Source organism: Acanthopagrus latus, chromosome 7 (assembly GCF_904848185.1).
Source record: "Acanthopagrus latus isolate v.2019 chromosome 7, fAcaLat1.1, whole genome shotgun sequence".
NCBI classification, from domain to species: domain Eukaryota; kingdom Metazoa; phylum Chordata; class Actinopteri; order Spariformes; family Sparidae; genus Acanthopagrus; species Acanthopagrus latus.
The window spans coordinates 450001-468636 of NC_051045.1; the positions used below are offsets into that span (position 1 = coordinate 450001).

Sequence of the window (18636 nt, forward strand, 5' to 3'; positions counted from 1 at the left end):
TTTAAATTTCTCTTTTTTTGGCCTTTGGCTTTTATTGAGCGTACAGGTGAAGAGGTGACAGGAAACAGGATGGGAGGGGGTGACACGCAGCAGAGGGCCCCAGGCGGGACTCGAACCCGCGGCTGCTGCAGTGAGGACACAGCCTCTGCACATGGGGCGCTGCTCTACCAACTGAGCTACAAGGTATAAACTCATATTTTCAACTTAATATTAGTTTCACATTTCTTATGACTTGTTAGTAGTAATATCATCTTTCTATCTCATAATCCTGAGTTATTGTGAGAGCTGCAACATATATCTGAACCTGCTGACACACTTGAGGAGAGCAATATATGAACGATATGAACAAAATCAAATATCACAGGTGCGCAGGTGGTCGAGTGGTGAGAGCGCATGATACAAACACAGTGGACCCTGGTCTTCCTGATCTGTCCACTGTCAAAATAAAGGTGTCCATGCCTCAAGAAAATAAATAAAAAATCATATATCACAATTATTTCTTTGACTTATCGTGAGTTTGTTTTTATTTTGAGACCTGAGCTGAAGGAGAGTTTTTCTTCCCTTTTTTCTTCTCTCCTCCTCCTGACTCCTCCTTCATCCATTGAGGAGTCGCCCTGCCTCCTCCCCACCTTTGCTGCTTTCGCCTGGATTAAAAAAAAGAGTCAAAATAACTAGAATCCAGTTGAATAGAAGAATAGAATAGAATAGATCACATAGAGTTGAGAGCAGCAGAGATTCCTCACCTCCTCCTCCTTCTCATCCCTCCCTCTCTTCCACTGATGATGTTGGGGTTTGGTTGCCATGGTAACTGTGAGGTTGGTCTGCGGTGGGCTGGGTCTGAACTTGCTTTCCTGAGGAGGAGACAGACGCAGAGCTGCAGCTCCTGTCCTGACCAGCAGGTGTCAGTACAGACAGTCACAGAAACTCACCACCACCAGACACACTCTCAGCTGGCACCTCTGCTTCTTCCTCTGTGGGCCTCCAAACTTCCTCTTATTTAGGCAGTAAAGACACTTCTCACAATCCTCTCTGAGACAGGCCGCACAGTGCCCGCAGGCCTGCCGACGCTGCTTCCTCTGCAGCAACAGACAGGGGTCAAAGGTCAGGCCAAAGGTCAGGCCAAAGGTCAGGCCAAAGATCAGGGCCCCACATGGACAGAGAGAGGCCACCCACCTCAGGTTGGTTTGTCTTCTGCTTTGCCTCCTCGTCCGCCACCTTCGCCAGCGGTGGAGTCCAGCTGTCATCCTCTGGCTCTCTCTTGACTTCCCTTCATCCCCACGTCCTCCTCCTCCTCCTCCTCCTCCTCCTCCACCTCCTCGTCACCTCCTGAAACAGTTAAACTCGGTGGAGTACATTGACAGTGCTGCAATATTTTGTTTAACCAGCTAACAGCTTCAAATAACATGTCGTCCACCTGACCTCCTCACTTATTTTAACTGCAGACAAGACAGAGCATGAAAAAAAAATGACCTTATCTGAAACAAAACAAGTTTCAATGCATTGACTACTTGAAATGATTTTATCTGTAAATACCTGTAGTGTCCATATTTTTGCAGATGTACAGCTGAGCCAACTATCTATGATTAGCTTTTTAAAGTTAGTGTGATAGTGCTTATGAGCTTGTTTAAATTCTGGAAATCATGTTAACAAGCACAAAGAGCCGGTTTGAGTCATATCCTGTTTGTATTACTGATATTTTGGGTTATTTCATGGATTGCACAGGACAGAGTTTGTTTAAATCTTTTTGTTGTGAGAAAATGCTGAGTGGAAGTCTGTATGGTAATATTTGCCAGTTGATTGCATATAATTTAAGTATTTTATATTGTATCCAAAATAAAACTGTTCATCATCAATAAAACTATTCATCATCATCCTCTGAGAGACAGTTCCTGATTTCCATCCCTCGATGTCGATCACTGGTGTTCTCACCTGTTCGACCTTTGAGCTGCTCAGAACCCACTGATCCCTGTGAACCTGAACACACCCAGAAAACTACAACAACCAACATGCAACAGCTGCACAGAGCTCAGTTCACTTCAGTAAATACACACTCATAGACTTACAAACACACACACAGACACAAACAAGCGATATCTCACCTTTTTGAAAACTATGCTGAGTGGATTCTCCGTCTATGAAGTGGAAAAACAGTGATATGAGCAAAAAGAGAAGAAACAGTTGGTGATGTAGCTCTGAATCTGAAAACATTCAGAGAAAATGACCACAGACAGACTCTGACCTGTCGAGCAGCTGCAGGTGCCTCCATCTTTATGATCACAGCTGGACAACGGACTGCAGGAGGACCAGAGAAGAAGAGTTTAACAGCTGACAGTGGGTATGACAGATTCTGACTCATTGTGTCCTTGTTGTAAATTCAGCATTAAACCAGAAGCTGAAGTTGTTTGTCTCCTTGTAAAAAGTGTCAGTTTGTGGCAGCATGTCTGTACCAGCCTGTCTGCTTCTGTGGCTAAAGTGCTAAAGTCTTACCTGCCAACATTGATCAGCTGTTTGAACACACTGTTTACACTGATTTCACCATTTACACTCCATTTATGAAAGAAGAAACATGTTATTGATCTGAACATGTCACATGTTACAAAGACACTAAACAGGAACAATATAGGCGACTTCTTTGTCCCCGTGGAGAAAGTCTGAAATAACATTTTCTTAAATTACATCATACAGTCTTCTGTAACTTTGCGTTTTTCTTGTAAAATTACATCACGTTAAGATTATTGTGAGCTGCTTTTGCAAACAATAAGCAAACCAATATCAAGAATTCTGTTAAAATCACATTTATACTTTCAGTTGTTTTCCTTTTAACACCATTTATTTCTCAGATCTTTTAATTGTTGTGTTTATCATAAATTCATCTATTTCCTGCAGCGACGGGATCAATCCTCCATGAAGACAGTTATTAAAACATGATCAATATTTCATAAATAAATTAATACATTTATAATGTCTCACAGATCTCCGACTTGGCTCCTCCCCCTTACCTGGCATCCTGTGATTGGCCATTGGGTCTATGAGGTGTGTCAGGCACTTTGAAGTTGAGGCTGTAAGCCTCTGATTGGCTGATACTGATTTGTTTGTCGTTGAGTCTGAATTGTCTCCAGCGCTCCATCAGTATGGCAGGGTCAGTGATGTCAACGGGGTCAGCTGTGACATCACAACTCTGACACTGTCCCAGCCTGAGCAGCCCCGCCCCCTGGGCCTGCCACGGGGCTTCCTGCTGCCATTAGCAGCGGCGTAGTTCCCCCGAACTCTGACCCTCAGCTTCTTCACGAAGCTCCTGAATCCTCCTTCACAATCACTGTCATCAAGCTCCACTGGCTCCATCCAATCAGGGCTCGGCTCGCCTGCCCCCCGCCTCGGTCCCTCCACTGACATCCTTTCTCCATTTTTTACTTGTTTCAGCTTCACCTTCGCTCTGTCGAGCCTCAGACGGGCGATCACAATCACACACTTCTTTATTTCAGGATACAGCTCCCTCCATCTGTCCTCCTCTGTCTTCTTCGTTGGTTCCTTTTCCCTGTCCCCCCTAGCTCCAATCATTAACTCATGTATGTTAACGAAGCTGTTGTTTCATTAATCAGCCGTCAGTCATCAGCTGTTGTGTTTTCCAACAGTGTGTCATTAAAAGAGTCACATGTTCAAATTCACTAAAGTTAAATCAACTCAACTGAACCAGCTCTTCCCTTCACAGCCGACATGTTTTCTACCTAAACCTTTTTATGAAGCAACACTGTGACTGGCTCGAAACTGGCTGCTGCTGAACAAGTCGTGAGTCTGTGGAGGCAGAGCGGACGTGACGGACAGTGTTTGTTATTGTCCAGTTAGCTCACTTACCAGTTACAGTGGCTAACACCAACACAACATGGCCGGCAGGCTAACATTCTCCTGGACACCGTGTTGGAGACAAAACCCCGTTTAGTCCCCGAAGCTGCTCAGTGACGCTTGAAGCTGAAACCATTGACATATAAAGAGTAGACGCCGCAACGGCTGCCGGGCAGGGAGAAATGCGGCGGCCATCTTGGGGCGGTCATTCTTCTCCGAGTTGAATGAATGTAGGCTACTAAGAAGAACGAAGAAAGAGGCATTCCACTTCCTTCCCGTCCACATTTGTTATCCAGGTTTTGTTTTAGTCACTCATGATTCTCTCTCTCTCATTTCTCACTCATTGACCTGATATGAGTTATATTGATACTCTATATATGATTTATATATATTTTCATATTCTCTGATAGATAAATGTATCTATCTATCTATCTATCTATCTATCTATCTATCTATATATATATATATATATATATATATATATATATATATATATATATATATATATACATATATGTATATGTATATATGTATAGAGAGAGGGAGAGCCTATATGATTTCTGTTGTGTTTATAGTGTTTGCAAAATACCTATCATACATAACATATATCATACATCAGAATATTCTATTACTGTTAATCCATTTATAATGAATAAAATACGCCGGCCCATGTGTCCTGTGTCATAGCTATAATGTATGACGTTTACAGCAAAAAAAAAAAAAAAAAACCGCGTGAAAATCAGTTTCTATATCAGAGTTACGATTGATTAAATGCACTGACACCTAATCGCGCCTGTTGAACAGATTACACTGAGTGGAACGGGTGACCGCCCCAAGATGGCCGCCCCAATTCTCATCAGCGCCAACAGGCAGCAGCGTTCGACGCGGCGTCTACTCTTTATATGTCTATGGCTAAAACGGCCCAACGTCCCGGCGGCCTATGGAGCATGCGCACTAGAAACTTCCGCCGACCGACCGAGCTAACTTCCGGCTTAGCGCCCGGCTAACTTGAATACATCAGTGTTTTCACATTTATCAGAATTTAGTCCAAAGTGACTTACAGTTATTCATACCATGAAGGTGGCTGCCATGACCAGCACATCAGGAGCAGTTTATTCAGCATCTAACTCAAGGAATCGAACCGGCAACCTTCCAATAGCAAGACGCTGGCTCTACAACTGGTCCACAGCACAATGTAGAGACCTGTGCCAGTGAACGACTCGTGTCTGGGGGTTGTGACGTTTCACAGACGTTTCTTTCAGCTTGTTAGTTTAATACAGGACAACGTGTTTGGTGTCACCTGACGGTGTAGTTACACAGGTTGACCACTATGAAAACTGGCCTCAGGGCCTGGCGCTGTTCCTGAGTGCTCGATTAGCAACAGTAGCTCACCAGCTAGCAGCAGAAGAAGTCATACGTCACCGGCTCCTGCTCACTCACATGACAGAAGCACCGCCATCTTCGTTTTAGGATCAAGAAACAGAAACAGAAGCAACTTCAGAGCTTCTCACGGGACACTGTGTCCAACTGAGAACTACAAACTGTGGCCAAGAGTGAAGAGCATGCTGGGAGGTGTAGTGAGAGTATGACTGAGGGATCTGTGTCACTGAGTTCACACACATACTGAGTTTTAATGGACTTCAGATACCTGTCTCACCTGTCTGTCTCTCTGCTGTCTCACCTGTCTGCACATGCGTATGCTACACCAGCAGCACAGCGGCTCAGAGGAAAGCGCTCCAGAGGGTCATCAACATCCAACTCCGCCCAAAAGTTGGACGACTGCCCTCTCCCACACTGGAAGAACCATGCAGTTCACGTTATCTCATAGAAGCCCAGAACATTATAAAGGACACCCACCATCCCGCTCACTCCCTGTTTGAACTGTTGCCTTCAGGCAGACGGTACAGATCCATTAACACCAGGACAAAAACACTCAAACACCGTTTTTAACCAACTGCAGTAACCACCCTCAGTGCTGCAAAACATAATGTGCAATGGATCTAAACCTGGATGGATCAGTGCAATGACAGAAAGCGTGCCTGTCTGTAGATGTATGTTCATACTGTTGTAATGCAGTGACTGGGTGTGTATGACTGTGTGTGTTTATGTATGCTGCTATATGTTCTATTGATTCTTTTTTAAACACTAGTGCTTATATGAATGATGCTCTGACTGGAGAGCACTTTCCATTTCGTTGTGCCTGTGTCAGTGACAGTAAAGACCTCTTCTCTCTCCTGTAATCTGTGAATGAACCAGATTAGTTGACTGTCGCAGCATTGCCTCCTCCTCTGCTGCTGCCTTCACTGACTGCACTGTGTGGATGTGAATCTGTAACTGACATGTTACACAGTTAACAGCCTCATCATATATATTCTATGTATTACTGGTGTGGTGTCTCTGCCGTGTATGTCACACCCACATATGATCAGGAAGTCCAGATTAAAGTTCAGCTGGTTTAATTTCTTTATTGTTGGCTGTAGTTCAGCAACAAAGTGGTGGAGGCTGATGGTCCTCGGGGCTGCAGACAGACCAGAGGGCCGAAAAGGGGTGGAGACTCAGTTTGACTTATCTTCTGTTTAACGTCTCTATGTCAAAATGTACAACTGTACCCACACCAACTGCTCACTGTGTGTGTGTTGTGGTTGCTAATCTGCTCGTGTCATCCATCAGCATCACCGCCCGGACGCCTGAGAGAGAGAGAGACCGCGGCAGAGAGAGGCAGAGAGCCTCTGGCCGGCCTCAGACCACCAACCGCTCTCTTCAGCTCCCTTTTCCTCTCTTGCCCTTTTTTTTCTGAGTCCGGAAAACCAGAAGCCTCCTGCGTTGCACAACCTCGGCCTCCAGTGGGCATCCTGCAGGTGGTGGTGGGGGGGGGGCTGCCCTCACTGTGCTTCAGATCAACACAAGATGTCCTCCTGTCTGTCAGAGCTGCTAGCTTCATCTGTGACGCCAGCCTTTCAGCCTCTTTTACATTCTGGTTTTGGTTTCCAGTGTTTCCAGAGCAGATGGAGTCCTGACTGATATTATTAGTATTATGTTATGTAAGTGTTTGTTTTAGATTTCACCACACTGCTGCTGAAGTCTGTCGTGACCCTTCATCAGAGGCTGAGACCTTTTGTTTTATAAGTGTCTATTTGCTGACTTGTTTCTGGTCTGATGTTAATATAATATAATAATATTTGTCTTCTGAAGTGTTCTTTATTCCTTCCTTTACTGACATTGATGAATGTAAATGTTTGTGCGGATCTCAGTGTGGGGGTCGCTCTCCCTCCGGCTGACTCCTTTAAGTCCATGAAATAAACAATTAGTAGGCTGATATTTGTGTGCATCAATATCCAGACCTTTGCTCCTCTAAACTCTTAGTTTGTCTTTATTTAGTTTAAGTGTATCTTTTCTCTGAACTCCAAGTGTGGAGCTATTTATTATCTCTGCTGCATCACCTCCACCTCTGACCTCCATCTTGTTTTGTGAATTAGCCTTGTGTTGAATATAGTATATACAAAAGATCACAGGGTTAATACTCCAATCATGATGATGATGATAATAATAATAATAATAATAATAATAATAATAATAATAATAATAATAATAAATAATCATTATCATCATCATCATTAATGAGCTGTTTAGTTATTTAGCTTTTCTGTCCTGCATTCACACATGAGTCACTCCTTGTGTCATTACAGTGTCTGTATACACTGAAGCGTTCTTATAGTTCTGATCGCTGTCGACTGTTACACTGTCGGGTCACATCCACCTGTTCAGTCCAAACATCATCAGACTGAACAGTCACAAACATACAAAGTGGATTTACACACATCTGAAGAATCAAACCGTTTGGAAACGTTTGGATCGTTGGACCAGTTTATTAAAGAAGGGAACAAATCCTTTAACAAAATCTGTAGGAGGAGGAGGGAGGAGCAGGAGCAGGAGGTGGAGGAGGTCACAGCTGAGTGAAGGGCTCAAACATGTCCTCCTCAGTGGGCGGGACCAGCATGGACAGCTTCATCTCTGATTGGTCAGCCTTCTTGCTCCTCTTGTTCTTGGTCACTCTGCGCTTTCTGGTCTGGATTCCATCTTTCTTCATCGCCAGCGGCCGGTTGACCTGAAACACAGAGCATGTACTTCTCACAGTACCTGATGTTCTGGACTCGTCTGTGGTCCACTTACATCCCAGCTGTAGTACCTGGTGGAGTTTGTAGTAGAGGCCACAGGCGTTGCAGACCGGCTCTCCTGCAGAGTTTCTCCTCCACAGGGTCGTCGTCATCGTGAAACAGTTCACACACTGAGATCCTTTTCTCTGAGACACAGTCTGGACACACACACACACACACACACACACACACACACACACACACACACACAGTATGTTACTGTAGTTATCAGGGAAACTGCTAGCTTAGCTTAGCACAAAGACTGGAGGCAGTGAAGGGAGTTGGGTTGTGTGTGTGTGTGTGTGTGTGTCTCACCGCTCTCCTCTTGGGTCTCAGCAGAGGTGTGTTGCTGCTCTCCTGCTGGCTGCAGCTGTGACACAGGTGACCTCCTGTGGAGTCTCTCCTCCACAGGGGGGCGCTGCTCGTGCTGCAGCTCACACACTCACGCTGCTCTGAACAAACACATAGAATCATGACACAACCTGTGACACACAGAGCTCAGACACACAGGTAGATATCGCACCTGGTACATGGCCCCGCCCCCATGACTGACCGCCAGGTAACATCCAATCACCAGAGGAGGAGGGGTACAGGTTGCCATAGTAACCATTCCATCTAACAGATGAGGAGAGACAGCAGGTGGTGGGCGGGGTCAGAGCAGGATCACCATATAAGGAAGAGGAAGGAGGAGGCGGGACGAAAGCAGAGCTCAGTGACTGACAGCTGGAGTCGTCCAACCAAAGAGAAGGACTGATGAAGTGGGCAGCAGCCAGCCGCTTGGCCTCATGGGACATGTTTGATGACTGGAGGAAGGTGTGCTGGGGCGGAGCTAACCTGCCAGAAACAGAACATGTTTCTAAGGAGCAGAAATAGAAACACTTGTGACCACATATCACCTGTGGCAGGTGTGGAAACAGAAGTATGGAAGCCCTGAAGGTCCAGACAGAATTCAGAGAGAGTCATTTCACTTGAATCAAAATCATTTAAATGCAGTTTAAATGAGGCGGACTGTAAACATAAAGAACTCAAAGATTATCTCAGTCACCTTCATGGAGGAGGAAGAGGGGGAGGGGCTTGTGAGGACGCCTGCAGACATTACTCGGGGCTGAATAAAGAACCTGATGGTGACCGTTTGTTTGTGTTTGAATAAAACAGTTTTAATTTACAGATATCTGAACTGCTTGTAGTGAAAATGCACTTCAACTAAAATCACTTCAGCATCATAACAGTGTTCATCAGCTGTATGATTACAGAAAGATAAGTATGTTTTTCTGAACATCATTAAAGATGTTTCACTGTGAGTGAACATGAGTCTTACCTCTGTGTAAAACACTGTTGACCAATCAGATGGCTGTAAATAAGCTGTCTGGACCTGTGAATGTTGTGGAGGTGGAGCTCATGTTGTGGTGTTTCATCATGATGTCACATTATCACCACATGATTAACATGACCAGATGTTTAAATGATCGCAGTATCTATAAAAACATCATGTTGTCAGCTAATTATATCATCGATTCTGTCAGTGGGACAGAGCAATGAGTGAGAAGTCAATGATCTACACAGCAGAACATCAGGTAATCAACTGTTCATCATTAACACAATATCAGTATTCCATTTCTTTAATATCCCAGTAATCATCATTCCTGGGATATCATGACATGACACTCCTGGTTTCATCCATCACAGACAAGATTTTATAAACTGATCGCATAAGCAACTAAACCTCCAGATCATGTAGTAGAGTAAAGACTCACTATTTCCCTCTGGAGTTTGGTGGACGAGAAAAAAAAAGCATGGAATGAAAATAAGTACAAATAAGTATTTGAGTAAATCTACGATCACACAGGAGCTGAACTGAAATGTGTCATGAAAATAATGAAAGTAGGAGATAAAAGATGAACCAACCTCCGATGACGTCACGTCCAGTCAGGAAAATGTTTCCAGGCGGATCAGTTTGTTCCTTCAGAAGTGTCGAGCAGCTTCAGGTGACAAACACACAGACAGGTGAGGTGAGAGTGAAGCTGCTGCTCACTGAGCTGCTGCCTGTCTGTCTGCTCTGAGCGGACAGACAGGAAGTGGGCGGGGACACAGTCTGAGTCAGATAGTTGTAAAATATCAACTGAACAGTTTTTTAGTTTTTAAAGTTAATCTTCACAGGTGCAGAGTTACTAATCGATTGATCGTTTCAGTTGAACCTTGTCTGGTTTCAGTTTGTTAATGTGAAGATTTTCTGCTTTTCTTCATCATTTCTGATAGTAAACAAATAATCTTTAGTTTTGGACTCTGTAGCCTGAACATTTCATCAACTTATCCTGCAAATAATCAACAGATGAATCAATTATTTAAAAAATCGTTAGTCCAGTTAAAAGAGAGAAACAACCAAAGAAACATCACGTCTCACATGTCAACAGCTCGTCTGCTGTGATCACAGTCTGCAGGAGAAAACGGATCACAAACTGATCTCAGACCAGATTTGTACCTTTATTAACATGAAGGCTCCATGTAGCTGCTGAGCTAACAGAGTTAACTTAGTATAAAGTACTTTTACTGTTGATAGCTTAAAGGTCCTTTGTGTAAGAAAAGATGATTTCTGGGCTGGTAAGTTGGGACCAGTGTTTGGAATAAGACTCAGAAATCAACTTTTCTTCCAGTGAGGACCTTTAAGCACATTTTGCAGCTGAAATTCAGAGGTTTACTTGTAACAGAGTATTTGCATGGTGTGATTTCAGCTCGTGAACACAACAGAGTGACAAACACTGAACAGTCCTGACAACAGAACGCCAGTGAGCTCACTCAGAGAAGATTCAGGATGATAGCACATGATGACGAGCATGAAAACATCTACATATTCAGTAGGTACAAATGTTTTTTTATTTCTCAGTTGAGGTTGTATTTTTGTTCCTGCAGTAAACAAACAGAGTAACTCAAACTCGAGTAAATCGAACAGGAGACATGAGGACAAAACAAAGATGTGTTCAGAAGACGGGAAGGCAAAAACCAAAAAGACTGTCCGTTTTTATAACTGCAGGAGAAAGATGATTGGTTGGTCCATCAGAAGCAGGAGGCGTGTCCCTGCAGCAGCGCAGGGTCTACCACGCTCTTCTGCAGGGGCAGGTCTAACGAGAAGTCAGGGGGCGGAGCCTGCAGGCGCTGACGGGGGGGTCGGCCCCCCCTCTGAGGGATGGGCAGCTCTGAGTGGTGAGCGGGAAGAGGAGAGGAGAAGAAGTAGGGATGGAGGAGAGCCTGCAGGAGACACCCACTCATCAATCAATCCATCCATCAATCCATCGATCAGTAAGCATTCAGACTGAACAGCTTCAGCTTCAGAACTCAATGAAATCAGCAACAGGAAACTTTTCAGCTGAAGTCCACTTCCTGCGTCCTACCTGTCGGGCCGAGCAGCGCTGTTTGGACGGATACACCAGGAACTTGTAGAGCAGGTCGACGGCCTGAGGGGACGTGTCGGGGACGATCTCCTCCAATGGGATCGCTGGATTCTCCTTAAAGGTGATTTTATTGTAGTCCGGCAGCTCTACGATCTCCTGGAGACACGGAGAACATGAACACTGTGACATCACAGAGCGCGAGGCGGAGTGACAGAGGAGGACTCAGGCTTTAAAAAGAGAGTATGAACAAATCTTCATTTCTTCTTCACAACTTGATATTAAATGATTTTAGTTCCTGTCTCAGTCTGAGGCTGCAGACCAGAGCCTCCTCACACTGACTGACATGAAGACAGTTCTGTTCTGGAGCCCGGGTCCATTACTGACCTTACAATCAGATAATATTCAGATAAGCTAAGAATAAGATATGAACAAATATAAAGAAGAGTCCTGAGTCCTCCTGCAGGAGACGTTTGGGTGTTCATATGAAGGTCAGACGAGTTTTGTTGTGTCTTACAGGCCAGCTGTCCTGGGTCGGCGTCCCCAAAACTCTTAGGACACAGCAGAGCTGTTCTATGTCGTTCTCTCCAGGAAACAGAGGGGACGAGTTCAACAGCTCCCCGAAAATACAGCCCACTGCCCTGAAACACACACACACACACACACACACACACACACAAACACACAAACACACACACACACACACACACACACATCACACTGCTGCCCCCTGCTGCACAGCTCTGAGTTCTGCACATTATTCTTTGACTGATTTAACAGGAACAGTCACCTGACAGGAGACAGAGTGTATTAAAGGAACAGTTCTCTGTGCCCGTCAAGTGTTTTACAGCCAATCAGCATCAGCATCAGATCTGAGGGCTGATGCCATCTGTTACCCAACAACAACACATCTCTCTATACTCGATGCTAACGATGGTAAAAGCTCTGAGATCACAAACTGATCTGAGAAAATGATATTTTCACCCTTCATTAAGATGAAGTCTTCAGTGTAGCTGCTGAGCTAAAAGTGTGAGTGTGTGCTCCGTCTGAAGAGGGTGCACACACTCAGACCTGTCACGGTTTGGTCGTCAGCTGTAATTCAGTGGTAACAACAAATATGCTGTCAGATCAGGACTTTATGTTGTATTCAGGATTAAGATGAGTAGTTTTCTCACCACAGGTCGACTCCCTCATCGTATTTTCTGGCTCCGTACAGCAGCTCAGGAGCTCTGTACCACCTGAACACACACACACACACACACACACACACACACACACACACACACACACACACACACACACACACACACGCACACACACACACACACAGAGTCTTAACTATGAGGTGAAACAGTGTGAAGTCTGAACTTCCTGCAACCAATTATTTCACTCAGTCTGCTGGTTTCTAATAATAATTCTGATGGTAATAATCATACCTGGTGGCCACCTGGTGACTGTACAGTCTGTCTCCCTGGTCACTGAACAATCTGGCCAAACCGAAGTCTGCGATCTTCAAATGACCTGATGAGCTGATGAGGAGGTTCGCTGGCTTCAGGTCCTACACACACACACACACACACACACACACACACACACACACACACACACACACACACACACAAACACACACACACACACCAGAAACTCATTCTCCAGGGTGTGACTTAACATTTTTATTGGCCGGGCTGCTGCATCTCATGTTGAGCAGGTCAAAATTAGCGAGAATACAGTTGATGTCTCTGAAATGAAAAAGCCTGCCATCCTGCAGCGAAGATGTGTTTTCACAGTCCTCCATTTTGCTTAGATATCTGCTCTATATGTAGCCTTCAACATTCACAGGATGGGACAGAAAAATAGTTCGTGACAATCCCACAATGCACTTTGAGATGCAACGAGTCAGAAGTGTCCCGACATGATGACCATCAAGTGAGAGAGTGAAACTCACCCGGTGCATGATGTTGTTGTGATGCAGGAAGGCCACGCCCTTCAGCAGCATCATCATGTAACCTTTGACCTGAGCCGGGGTCAGGGGTCGCTCAGAGTTCCTGATGACCTCAGAGAGGTCAGACAGCATGAAGTCAAAGACCAGGACAAATCCTGTACCATGAGGGAAGACGTCCTTCAGCTTCACCACCTGATGAAGAGGAGGAGGAGGAGTGTGAGGCTGACCTCTGACCTCTGACCCTGACATGGCAACCCCTCATACTCACATGTTGGTTGTCCTCGATCTCCTGCAGGGCCTTGATCTCCCTCAGAGCCTGGTTAGGGATGCCATCCTCCAGCCTCCTCAGAGCCACTTTCTTCAGAGCCACCGTCTCTCCTGTCTGACAGACAATAATCAATAACACCGTTATCAATAATTACCTGTAAGGCCGAAATTATCTGGAGGAGCACTCAGTCAGGTCAGCTGTATTCATGGCAGTGATGAAACCTTCACAATAAAGGTGTTACTGTTGTGTTTGAGGAGCTGCTGTCTGATGAGTTGCTTCATTTTAGACCGACTCTTTATTTTTATAAAATGTGACAACATCATGAAAAATCCTCAGTATCATGTCCCAGGTCCAAATCTGATCAAGAGTCCAAAATCCACCTTAATGTTGAAATCTTATCAACGTCTCACATTCCACAAGCTGGAGCCGGACAATATTCTTGTATGTTTGGTCATGATTCAGTTATCAAGTCATTATAATTCTCTCGGCTGAAAACAGAATTAATGATGAGTTAATGTTGTTGGTTGTTGTTGAGCAGCAGGGTTACCTCGATGTGTTTGGCCTTGAAGACAATGCCGTGAGCTCCTTCTCCAATCCGACCCAGAATACTGTACTGCTCCATGTCCTCACCGTCACTGCATCATCCTGGACCTGGTCTGAGAGCTGAACCAGTCCTGGCTGTGAAGCTGTCCAGCTCAGACCTCAGGTCCTCTTGTCTGATCATATGTCCTCATTTAAACTGGATGTAAGTTCTCTCACTATGAGATATGCTTTGTTTCCACTACAGCTAAATTAATTTAAGACCTGTTTTAGTTTAATTATTTTTTACAACAGACATTTATATATCAGAGACATATTTCTCAGAAGAGGTTCTGTTAAATCTATTTTCTGAATTCCTGACACAAAACATAACAAAGGTTTACTCTGTAATGATAGAAATGTGTTTGTTTGAGTAGAAAATCCACAGACAGATAAATCCACCACTCTCCGTCTCAGCTAGGCTCCAGGTGACCAGCAGAAACACAAAGAAACCGAAGGAAAAACCGAACTCCGTTAACAAATCCAGCAGTTGGAGGATGTTGCGCTTTTCTGCCAGTAATATAAACAGTTACTTAGAAACACGTAAGTACCTTTAAATGTGTAATATTTTACTTGGATTCGGCGTGTGGAGAAACAACCTGTTAGTCAGGAAACAACGACAGCGTCCAGGACGAGCTAACGGCTAGCTAGCTGTCTACCAACGTCTTGGTAGATGTTGCCTTGGTAACCTACAAGCTCAGCTAGCTCAGCTAGCTCAGCTAGCATCATATCCCACAATTTCTGCCATGACTCGCGCCAAGTGTGTCTGACACAAACAGCAGAGACGTTATTTTTAAAAATAGTGTAAACATGTCATTCTTCGCTGGCAGGACAGTTATAAATAAACGCTTGTGTTAAACGGGCTAGCTACGGATTCGTCTGCGGTCCTCCATGTTTGTTTACGATGACGTCATGAGAAGTATCTATTCACAGAACCAGAGCAGGTAGAAGAGACTCATCTGTTGGACCATCCGGTATACACGACACAAACTGTCTTTATTCAAATAAAGAAGTTAAACACCTACAAATCTGTATCGCTGCTTTTACTTAAATAACATATGTCACTGCATCTCTGACAGTTTCTTTATATTTCTTTTCTATTCACTGTAATTCTGTGGCTCCGATGTTACTTTGTGACTTTTATTTTGAAATCAGGAAGTAAATGTTAATAGGGAATCCATATCCGGTGCTGGTCGGTGTTTACGTGAGGCGACATCGTGCTGAGAGGACAATATTGACCGAGAAACGGTCGAGTTAACTCCGACAGACTCTCAGCGGGTCGCGGGTCGGTGCCGTCTGTCGTCATCACCAGAAGAAGTTTGGATTAAAAGAGAAAACAGCGAAGATGTCTCAACCTGCTAATGCTGATGCTAATGCTAACGTGGATGAGAAGGTTCTGCAGTATGAGCACTTCATCAACGAAGTTCTGAAGAGAGACTTACAGTAAGACACAAAGTGACGTCAACACAGCTTCTGTGTGATAGACAGTAACTAAGTACATTTACTCAACTACTTTGCTTCGGCAGTCTTAAGTCCTAAAGATCTTACTGGTAACATTTTTATGAATACAAATGATTTTTAAAACTTATTCCATCTCCCGAGCTTGTAGAAAAGTGCAGGATTAAAAGAAATATAATGAGTCTGTCTCATATTCTAGTTTGATATGTTATGCCTTTTAAGAAATATTTAATATGTAAAGTTTTTAATTAGTTTGTGGCTTTGTTAATGAAGTTTATGATGATTTTAATTTTGAGTTTGTGTGTTTGTCAGGAAGGTGTTGGAGCACAGAGACTTGGTGTATGAGAAGATCTCCCAGTACCTGCAGCTGAAGAACACCATCCTGAGCCTGCAGGTGCACACACACACACACACACACACTGACTCACACACACACACACACACACACACTCACAAACTCTTACCTTCAGTCGGCAACGAGGATTTTAACACATTACGAAATATAATTGTAGAAATATATCACTGAAATTATACAGTATTATTGATCATACGTGACATCCTCAAATGACTTCTGACTGAAAAAGTTAATTGATCATTATTATTGATATGTGACTTCCTGCAGGAGGCGGGCTCTCACAAGCTGAAGGCAGATGTTGATCTTGGCTGTAACTTCTACGTCCAGGCTGAAGTGTAAGCTGCTGATCAATAACTCTGATGGACAGCATTGATACTGATCAGTCACAGACTGATTACTGTGACCGAGGAGACATTAAACCATTCACTCTTCTTCTCTTCTTCTCTCTCTCTCTTCTGTTAGTGAGGACTCGTCCAGGATCTTCGTGGCGGTCGGTTATGGTTTCTTTGTGGAGATGACTCACGATGAAGCTCTGAGATTCATTGACAAGAAGACGAGTCAGCTCACAACGTGAGTTCATCGTCACAGGATGCTGTAACTTTCTTCTTCTGTGGTTTTATGTGTGCGCTGCCTGTCCACTGACTTCAGATCTGCTGCTGGAGTATAAGTAAAGTTCAAGAAAGTCAGGAAAGACGCAGATGAATTCATGATGGCATCATTAGGGTTGCAGTTATATGTTAGCTTAATGCTAGCTCTGTTGATTGTGATGAGTGAGATGTGCTAACCATGCTAACATTTTGTGTTTTCAGCTTCACGGAGCAGCTCACCAAAGACTCGGCTGAGATTAAAGCCAACATCCGCATGGTGCTGGAGGTCAGTCTGCACACACACGCACACACACAATTTTTGAATAATTTTCATAAAAAAATGTTTTTACATTTTATTTAAATGTATTTAAATTTTGTTTAAATACATCTATATAGCTTTTTTCTTGACATTTTATAAACAGTTTCTCAAATTTACCTGAATTCTTTCCAATAATCCAATAATTTACTCTTTTTGTTCATTTGTTCGTTTTTGCTGGTTTTAAATACATTTTTAAATTCTAAAACTTAACTTCAGACTTAACACTCTCCTTGGAGTATTTATAATATTTAATCTGTAGTTGTGTTGTGCTCCAAACATTGTGTGAGGTTTCAGAAGTGAGTGAAACATTAAAAATGAAAAAAAAAAAGAATTTGGGTATTTTATTGTGAAAAGTTCTGGACTGAGAAGGGTCCTGATGCTTCTGACCCTGATCTGAGGCCACACTGCTCCCAGTTTATGTTAAATCAATTTATCAATAATATTACTCATATTGATCATTTAATGAAGCCGTCCTCCAGAAACAAGATTTGAATCACACGTTTGTCAGAGTGTGTGTTCTGTCTCTGCAGATAAGACCTCTGATTAGCTGCTGTCTTCTTCTTCTCCTCAGGGTCTGCGGGAGCTGCAGGGACTGTCAGACCTGCCAGAGAGAAGAAGAAGAGAAGTCTTCTAGACTTTTCCACATGCTGGATGATCAGTGGACACTTCAGATTGGGACGGGCATTTAAATCCTCGACCTCTTTGACGTGACTGAGATGTGACGAGGCTCTGAGGACGAAGAATGTCGCTCCGTTCAGACGAACGTCTCGGGAATATAAAATTCTTTTCAACTCCAGGATCATCAGCAGGGCAAAGACTGAAGCGTGCTCAGGGTGGCGCCACCGAGCTGAAGACACAGCAGGAGGTGAATTAGAGTCTAAAATGTGACTGTAGTCTCCTCCTCATCCTCCTCATCCTCCTCCTCCTGAAACATGCTATTAATTTCCCTTAGTATCAAAGTAATCTGTTACATTCACAAATCCTCACAAACATGATCCACTAACTCTGTGACTACAAGGAAACGGATATAGAGTCATATCAGGTGTAAAGAGAGCAGCAGCACCTGAAGGTTAGCCTAGCTCAGCACAAAGACTGGACGCAGGTTTGTACCTGTAACCTTTCAAAATAGTGTCACCAGGAGTGACTGGTGGTTTTTGATTCACCTGTTCTGATGAATTAAAAAATCTTTCTGTCTGACTTTTGCCAAACCTAACAATAAGAAATAAAAAAATCTGTGTCCAGCCAAATCGGTCCTGTGTTGGTCGGAGCAGCTCAGAGAGGATCCTTCAGGATACAGTCACCTGTCAGAGCAGCCACACCTGCTGCGTCTGTCTGTCTGTCTGGTTGTTGTCTTGTAGTCTCACTGTGAGTAAAGGATTGAGTGCTGTGATGTTCTGTAAGCAAATGATCAAGATTTCATTAAAAAATCAGTTGAATCTGTTTCATGTTTGTTGGTGGAAACACCCTCTGTTTGGATGATCTGAAAGTGTGTGAGCGACAGGTGGACTCTGAGGAGATACCTGGTTTTCATGCAGTAGACTCAGCAGACAGACGGGAGGCTGGCATCGCATCCTGTATCTCCAGCTGTCCACATACTTTTGGCCACATGTATTGTTGTTTCCAGGTATTATTATCAGTGTTTGTTTTCAAACAGGTCACATGATCACATTTCATAAAAGTTGTAATAAAAGGCCAGCGTCAAGCCAACAGCTCGGCTGATCTCAGAGATGCTCAGTCAACATCCCTGAGCC

The 18636-nt window shown here is 43.9% G+C and overlaps 4 protein-coding genes and 1 long non-coding RNA gene across 11 annotated transcripts in view; 2 read left to right on the forward strand and 3 right to left on the reverse strand.

Moving 5' to 3' along the window:
- The window catches only part of LOC119022697, a 10256-nt gene extending 3743 nt beyond the window's left edge, over positions 1-6513 (reverse strand). For 2 of the 4 annotated variants that reach the window (XM_037103887.1, XM_037103884.1), the window contains exons 1-7: positions 3000-4076; positions 2240-2292; positions 2100-2132; positions 1174-1326; positions 930-1076; positions 744-851; positions 536-644 (exon numbers count right to left, since the gene is read on the reverse strand). In XM_037103887.1, the coding sequence (XP_036959782.1) occupies positions 536-644; positions 744-760 (126 nt within the window). In that variant the 5' untranslated portion in view covers positions 761-851; positions 930-1076; positions 1174-1326; ... (1 more) ...; positions 2240-2292; positions 3000-4076. Of the gene's footprint in view, positions 1-535; positions 645-743; positions 852-929; positions 1077-1173; positions 1327-2099; positions 2133-2239; positions 2293-2999; positions 4077-4901 lie in introns of those variants that run through there. The other 2 variants (XM_037103886.1, XM_037103885.1) reach the window with 2 other exon arrangements.
- On the forward strand, positions 5605-7156 carry LOC119022698. Its single transcript, XR_005076044.1, has 2 exons — positions 5605-5741; positions 6511-7156. It is a non-coding gene; the product is annotated as an uncharacterized LOC119022698 (long non-coding RNA).
- Positions 7157-7682: 526 nt separating this feature from the next.
- Positions 7683-10701, reverse strand: gata1b (GATA binding protein 1b). 4 transcript variants are annotated; one of them, XM_037105004.1, is made up of 5 exons: positions 9900-10701; positions 8518-8828; positions 8310-8446; positions 8027-8152; positions 7683-7945 (listed from the first exon to the last, which is right to left on the reverse strand). In XM_037105004.1, exons 2-5 carry the CDS (start codon positions 8786-8788, stop codon positions 7784-7786), a joined length of 696 nt encoding a protein of 231 aa, XP_036960899.1. In that variant the 5' UTR covers positions 8789-8828; positions 9900-10701; the 3' UTR covers positions 7683-7783. The 4 variants fall into 4 exon arrangements, with proteins under 4 accessions (XP_036960899.1, XP_036960898.1, XP_036960900.1 ...); XM_037105003.1 differs by lacking the exon at positions 9900-10701 and having other exon boundaries at positions 8518-9617; XM_037105005.1 differs by lacking the exon at positions 9900-10701 and having other exon boundaries at positions 8548-9615.
- A 141-nt stretch (positions 10702-10842) lies between these two features.
- Positions 10843-15088, reverse strand: cdk20 (cyclin-dependent kinase 20). The gene is made up of 8 exons (XM_037105002.1): positions 14135-15088; positions 13588-13701; positions 13323-13511; positions 12814-12935; positions 12553-12615; positions 11895-12018; positions 11381-11536; positions 10843-11237 (listed from the first exon to the last, which is right to left on the reverse strand). The coding sequence occupies exons 1-8, from the start codon at positions 14207-14209 to the stop codon at positions 11046-11048; spliced, it is 1035 nt and encodes a 344-aa protein (XP_036960897.1). The 5' UTR covers positions 14210-15088; the 3' UTR covers positions 10843-11045.
- On the forward strand, positions 14579-18326 carry uxt (ubiquitously-expressed, prefoldin-like chaperone). The gene is made up of 7 exons (XM_037105007.1): positions 14579-14709; positions 15322-15609; positions 15937-16018; positions 16247-16314; positions 16442-16549; positions 16789-16852; positions 17457-18326. Exons 2-7 carry the CDS (start codon positions 15512-15514, stop codon positions 17517-17519), a joined length of 483 nt encoding a protein of 160 aa, XP_036960902.1. The 5' UTR covers positions 14579-14709; positions 15322-15511; the 3' UTR covers positions 17520-18326.
- Positions 18327-18636: the final 310 nt, after the last annotated feature.

Bases quoted from the DNA above. Each gene is read 5' to 3' on its own strand.
- gata1b (XM_037105004.1), bottom strand. From the start codon at position 8,788: ATGTCCCATGAGGCCAAGCGGCTGGCTGCTGCCCACTTCATCAGTCCT. The intron at 8,447-8,517 runs GTGCGATATCTA...GTGTTTGTTCAG, and splicing joins GGGGCGGGGCCATGTACCAG to AGCAGCGTGAGTGTGTGAGC. The intron at 8,153-8,309 runs GTGAGACACACA...GTGTGTGTCCAG, and splicing joins TGAGACCCAAGAGGAGAGCG to ACTGTGTCTCAGAGAAAAGG.
- cdk20 (XM_037105002.1), bottom strand. From the start codon at position 14,209: ATGGAGCAGTACAGTATTCTGGGTCGGATTGGAGAAGGAGCTCACGGC. The intron at 13,702-14,134 runs GTAACCCTGCTG...ATTGTCTGTCAG, and splicing joins TCAAGGCCAAACACATCGAG to ACAGGAGAGACGGTGGCTCT. The intron at 12,936-13,322 runs GTGAGTTTCACT...GTGTGTGTGTAG, and splicing joins ACAACAACATCATGCACCGG to GACCTGAAGCCAGCGAACCT.
- uxt (XM_037105007.1), top strand. From the start codon at position 15,512: ATGTCTCAACCTGCTAATGCTGATGCTAATGCTAACGTGGATGAGAAG. The intron at 16,550-16,788 runs GTGAGTTCATCG...TTGTGTTTTCAG, and splicing joins AAGACGAGTCAGCTCACAAC to CTTCACGGAGCAGCTCACCA. The intron at 16,853-17,456 runs GTCAGTCTGCAC...TCTTCTCCTCAG, and splicing joins ACATCCGCATGGTGCTGGAG to GGTCTGCGGGAGCTGCAGGG.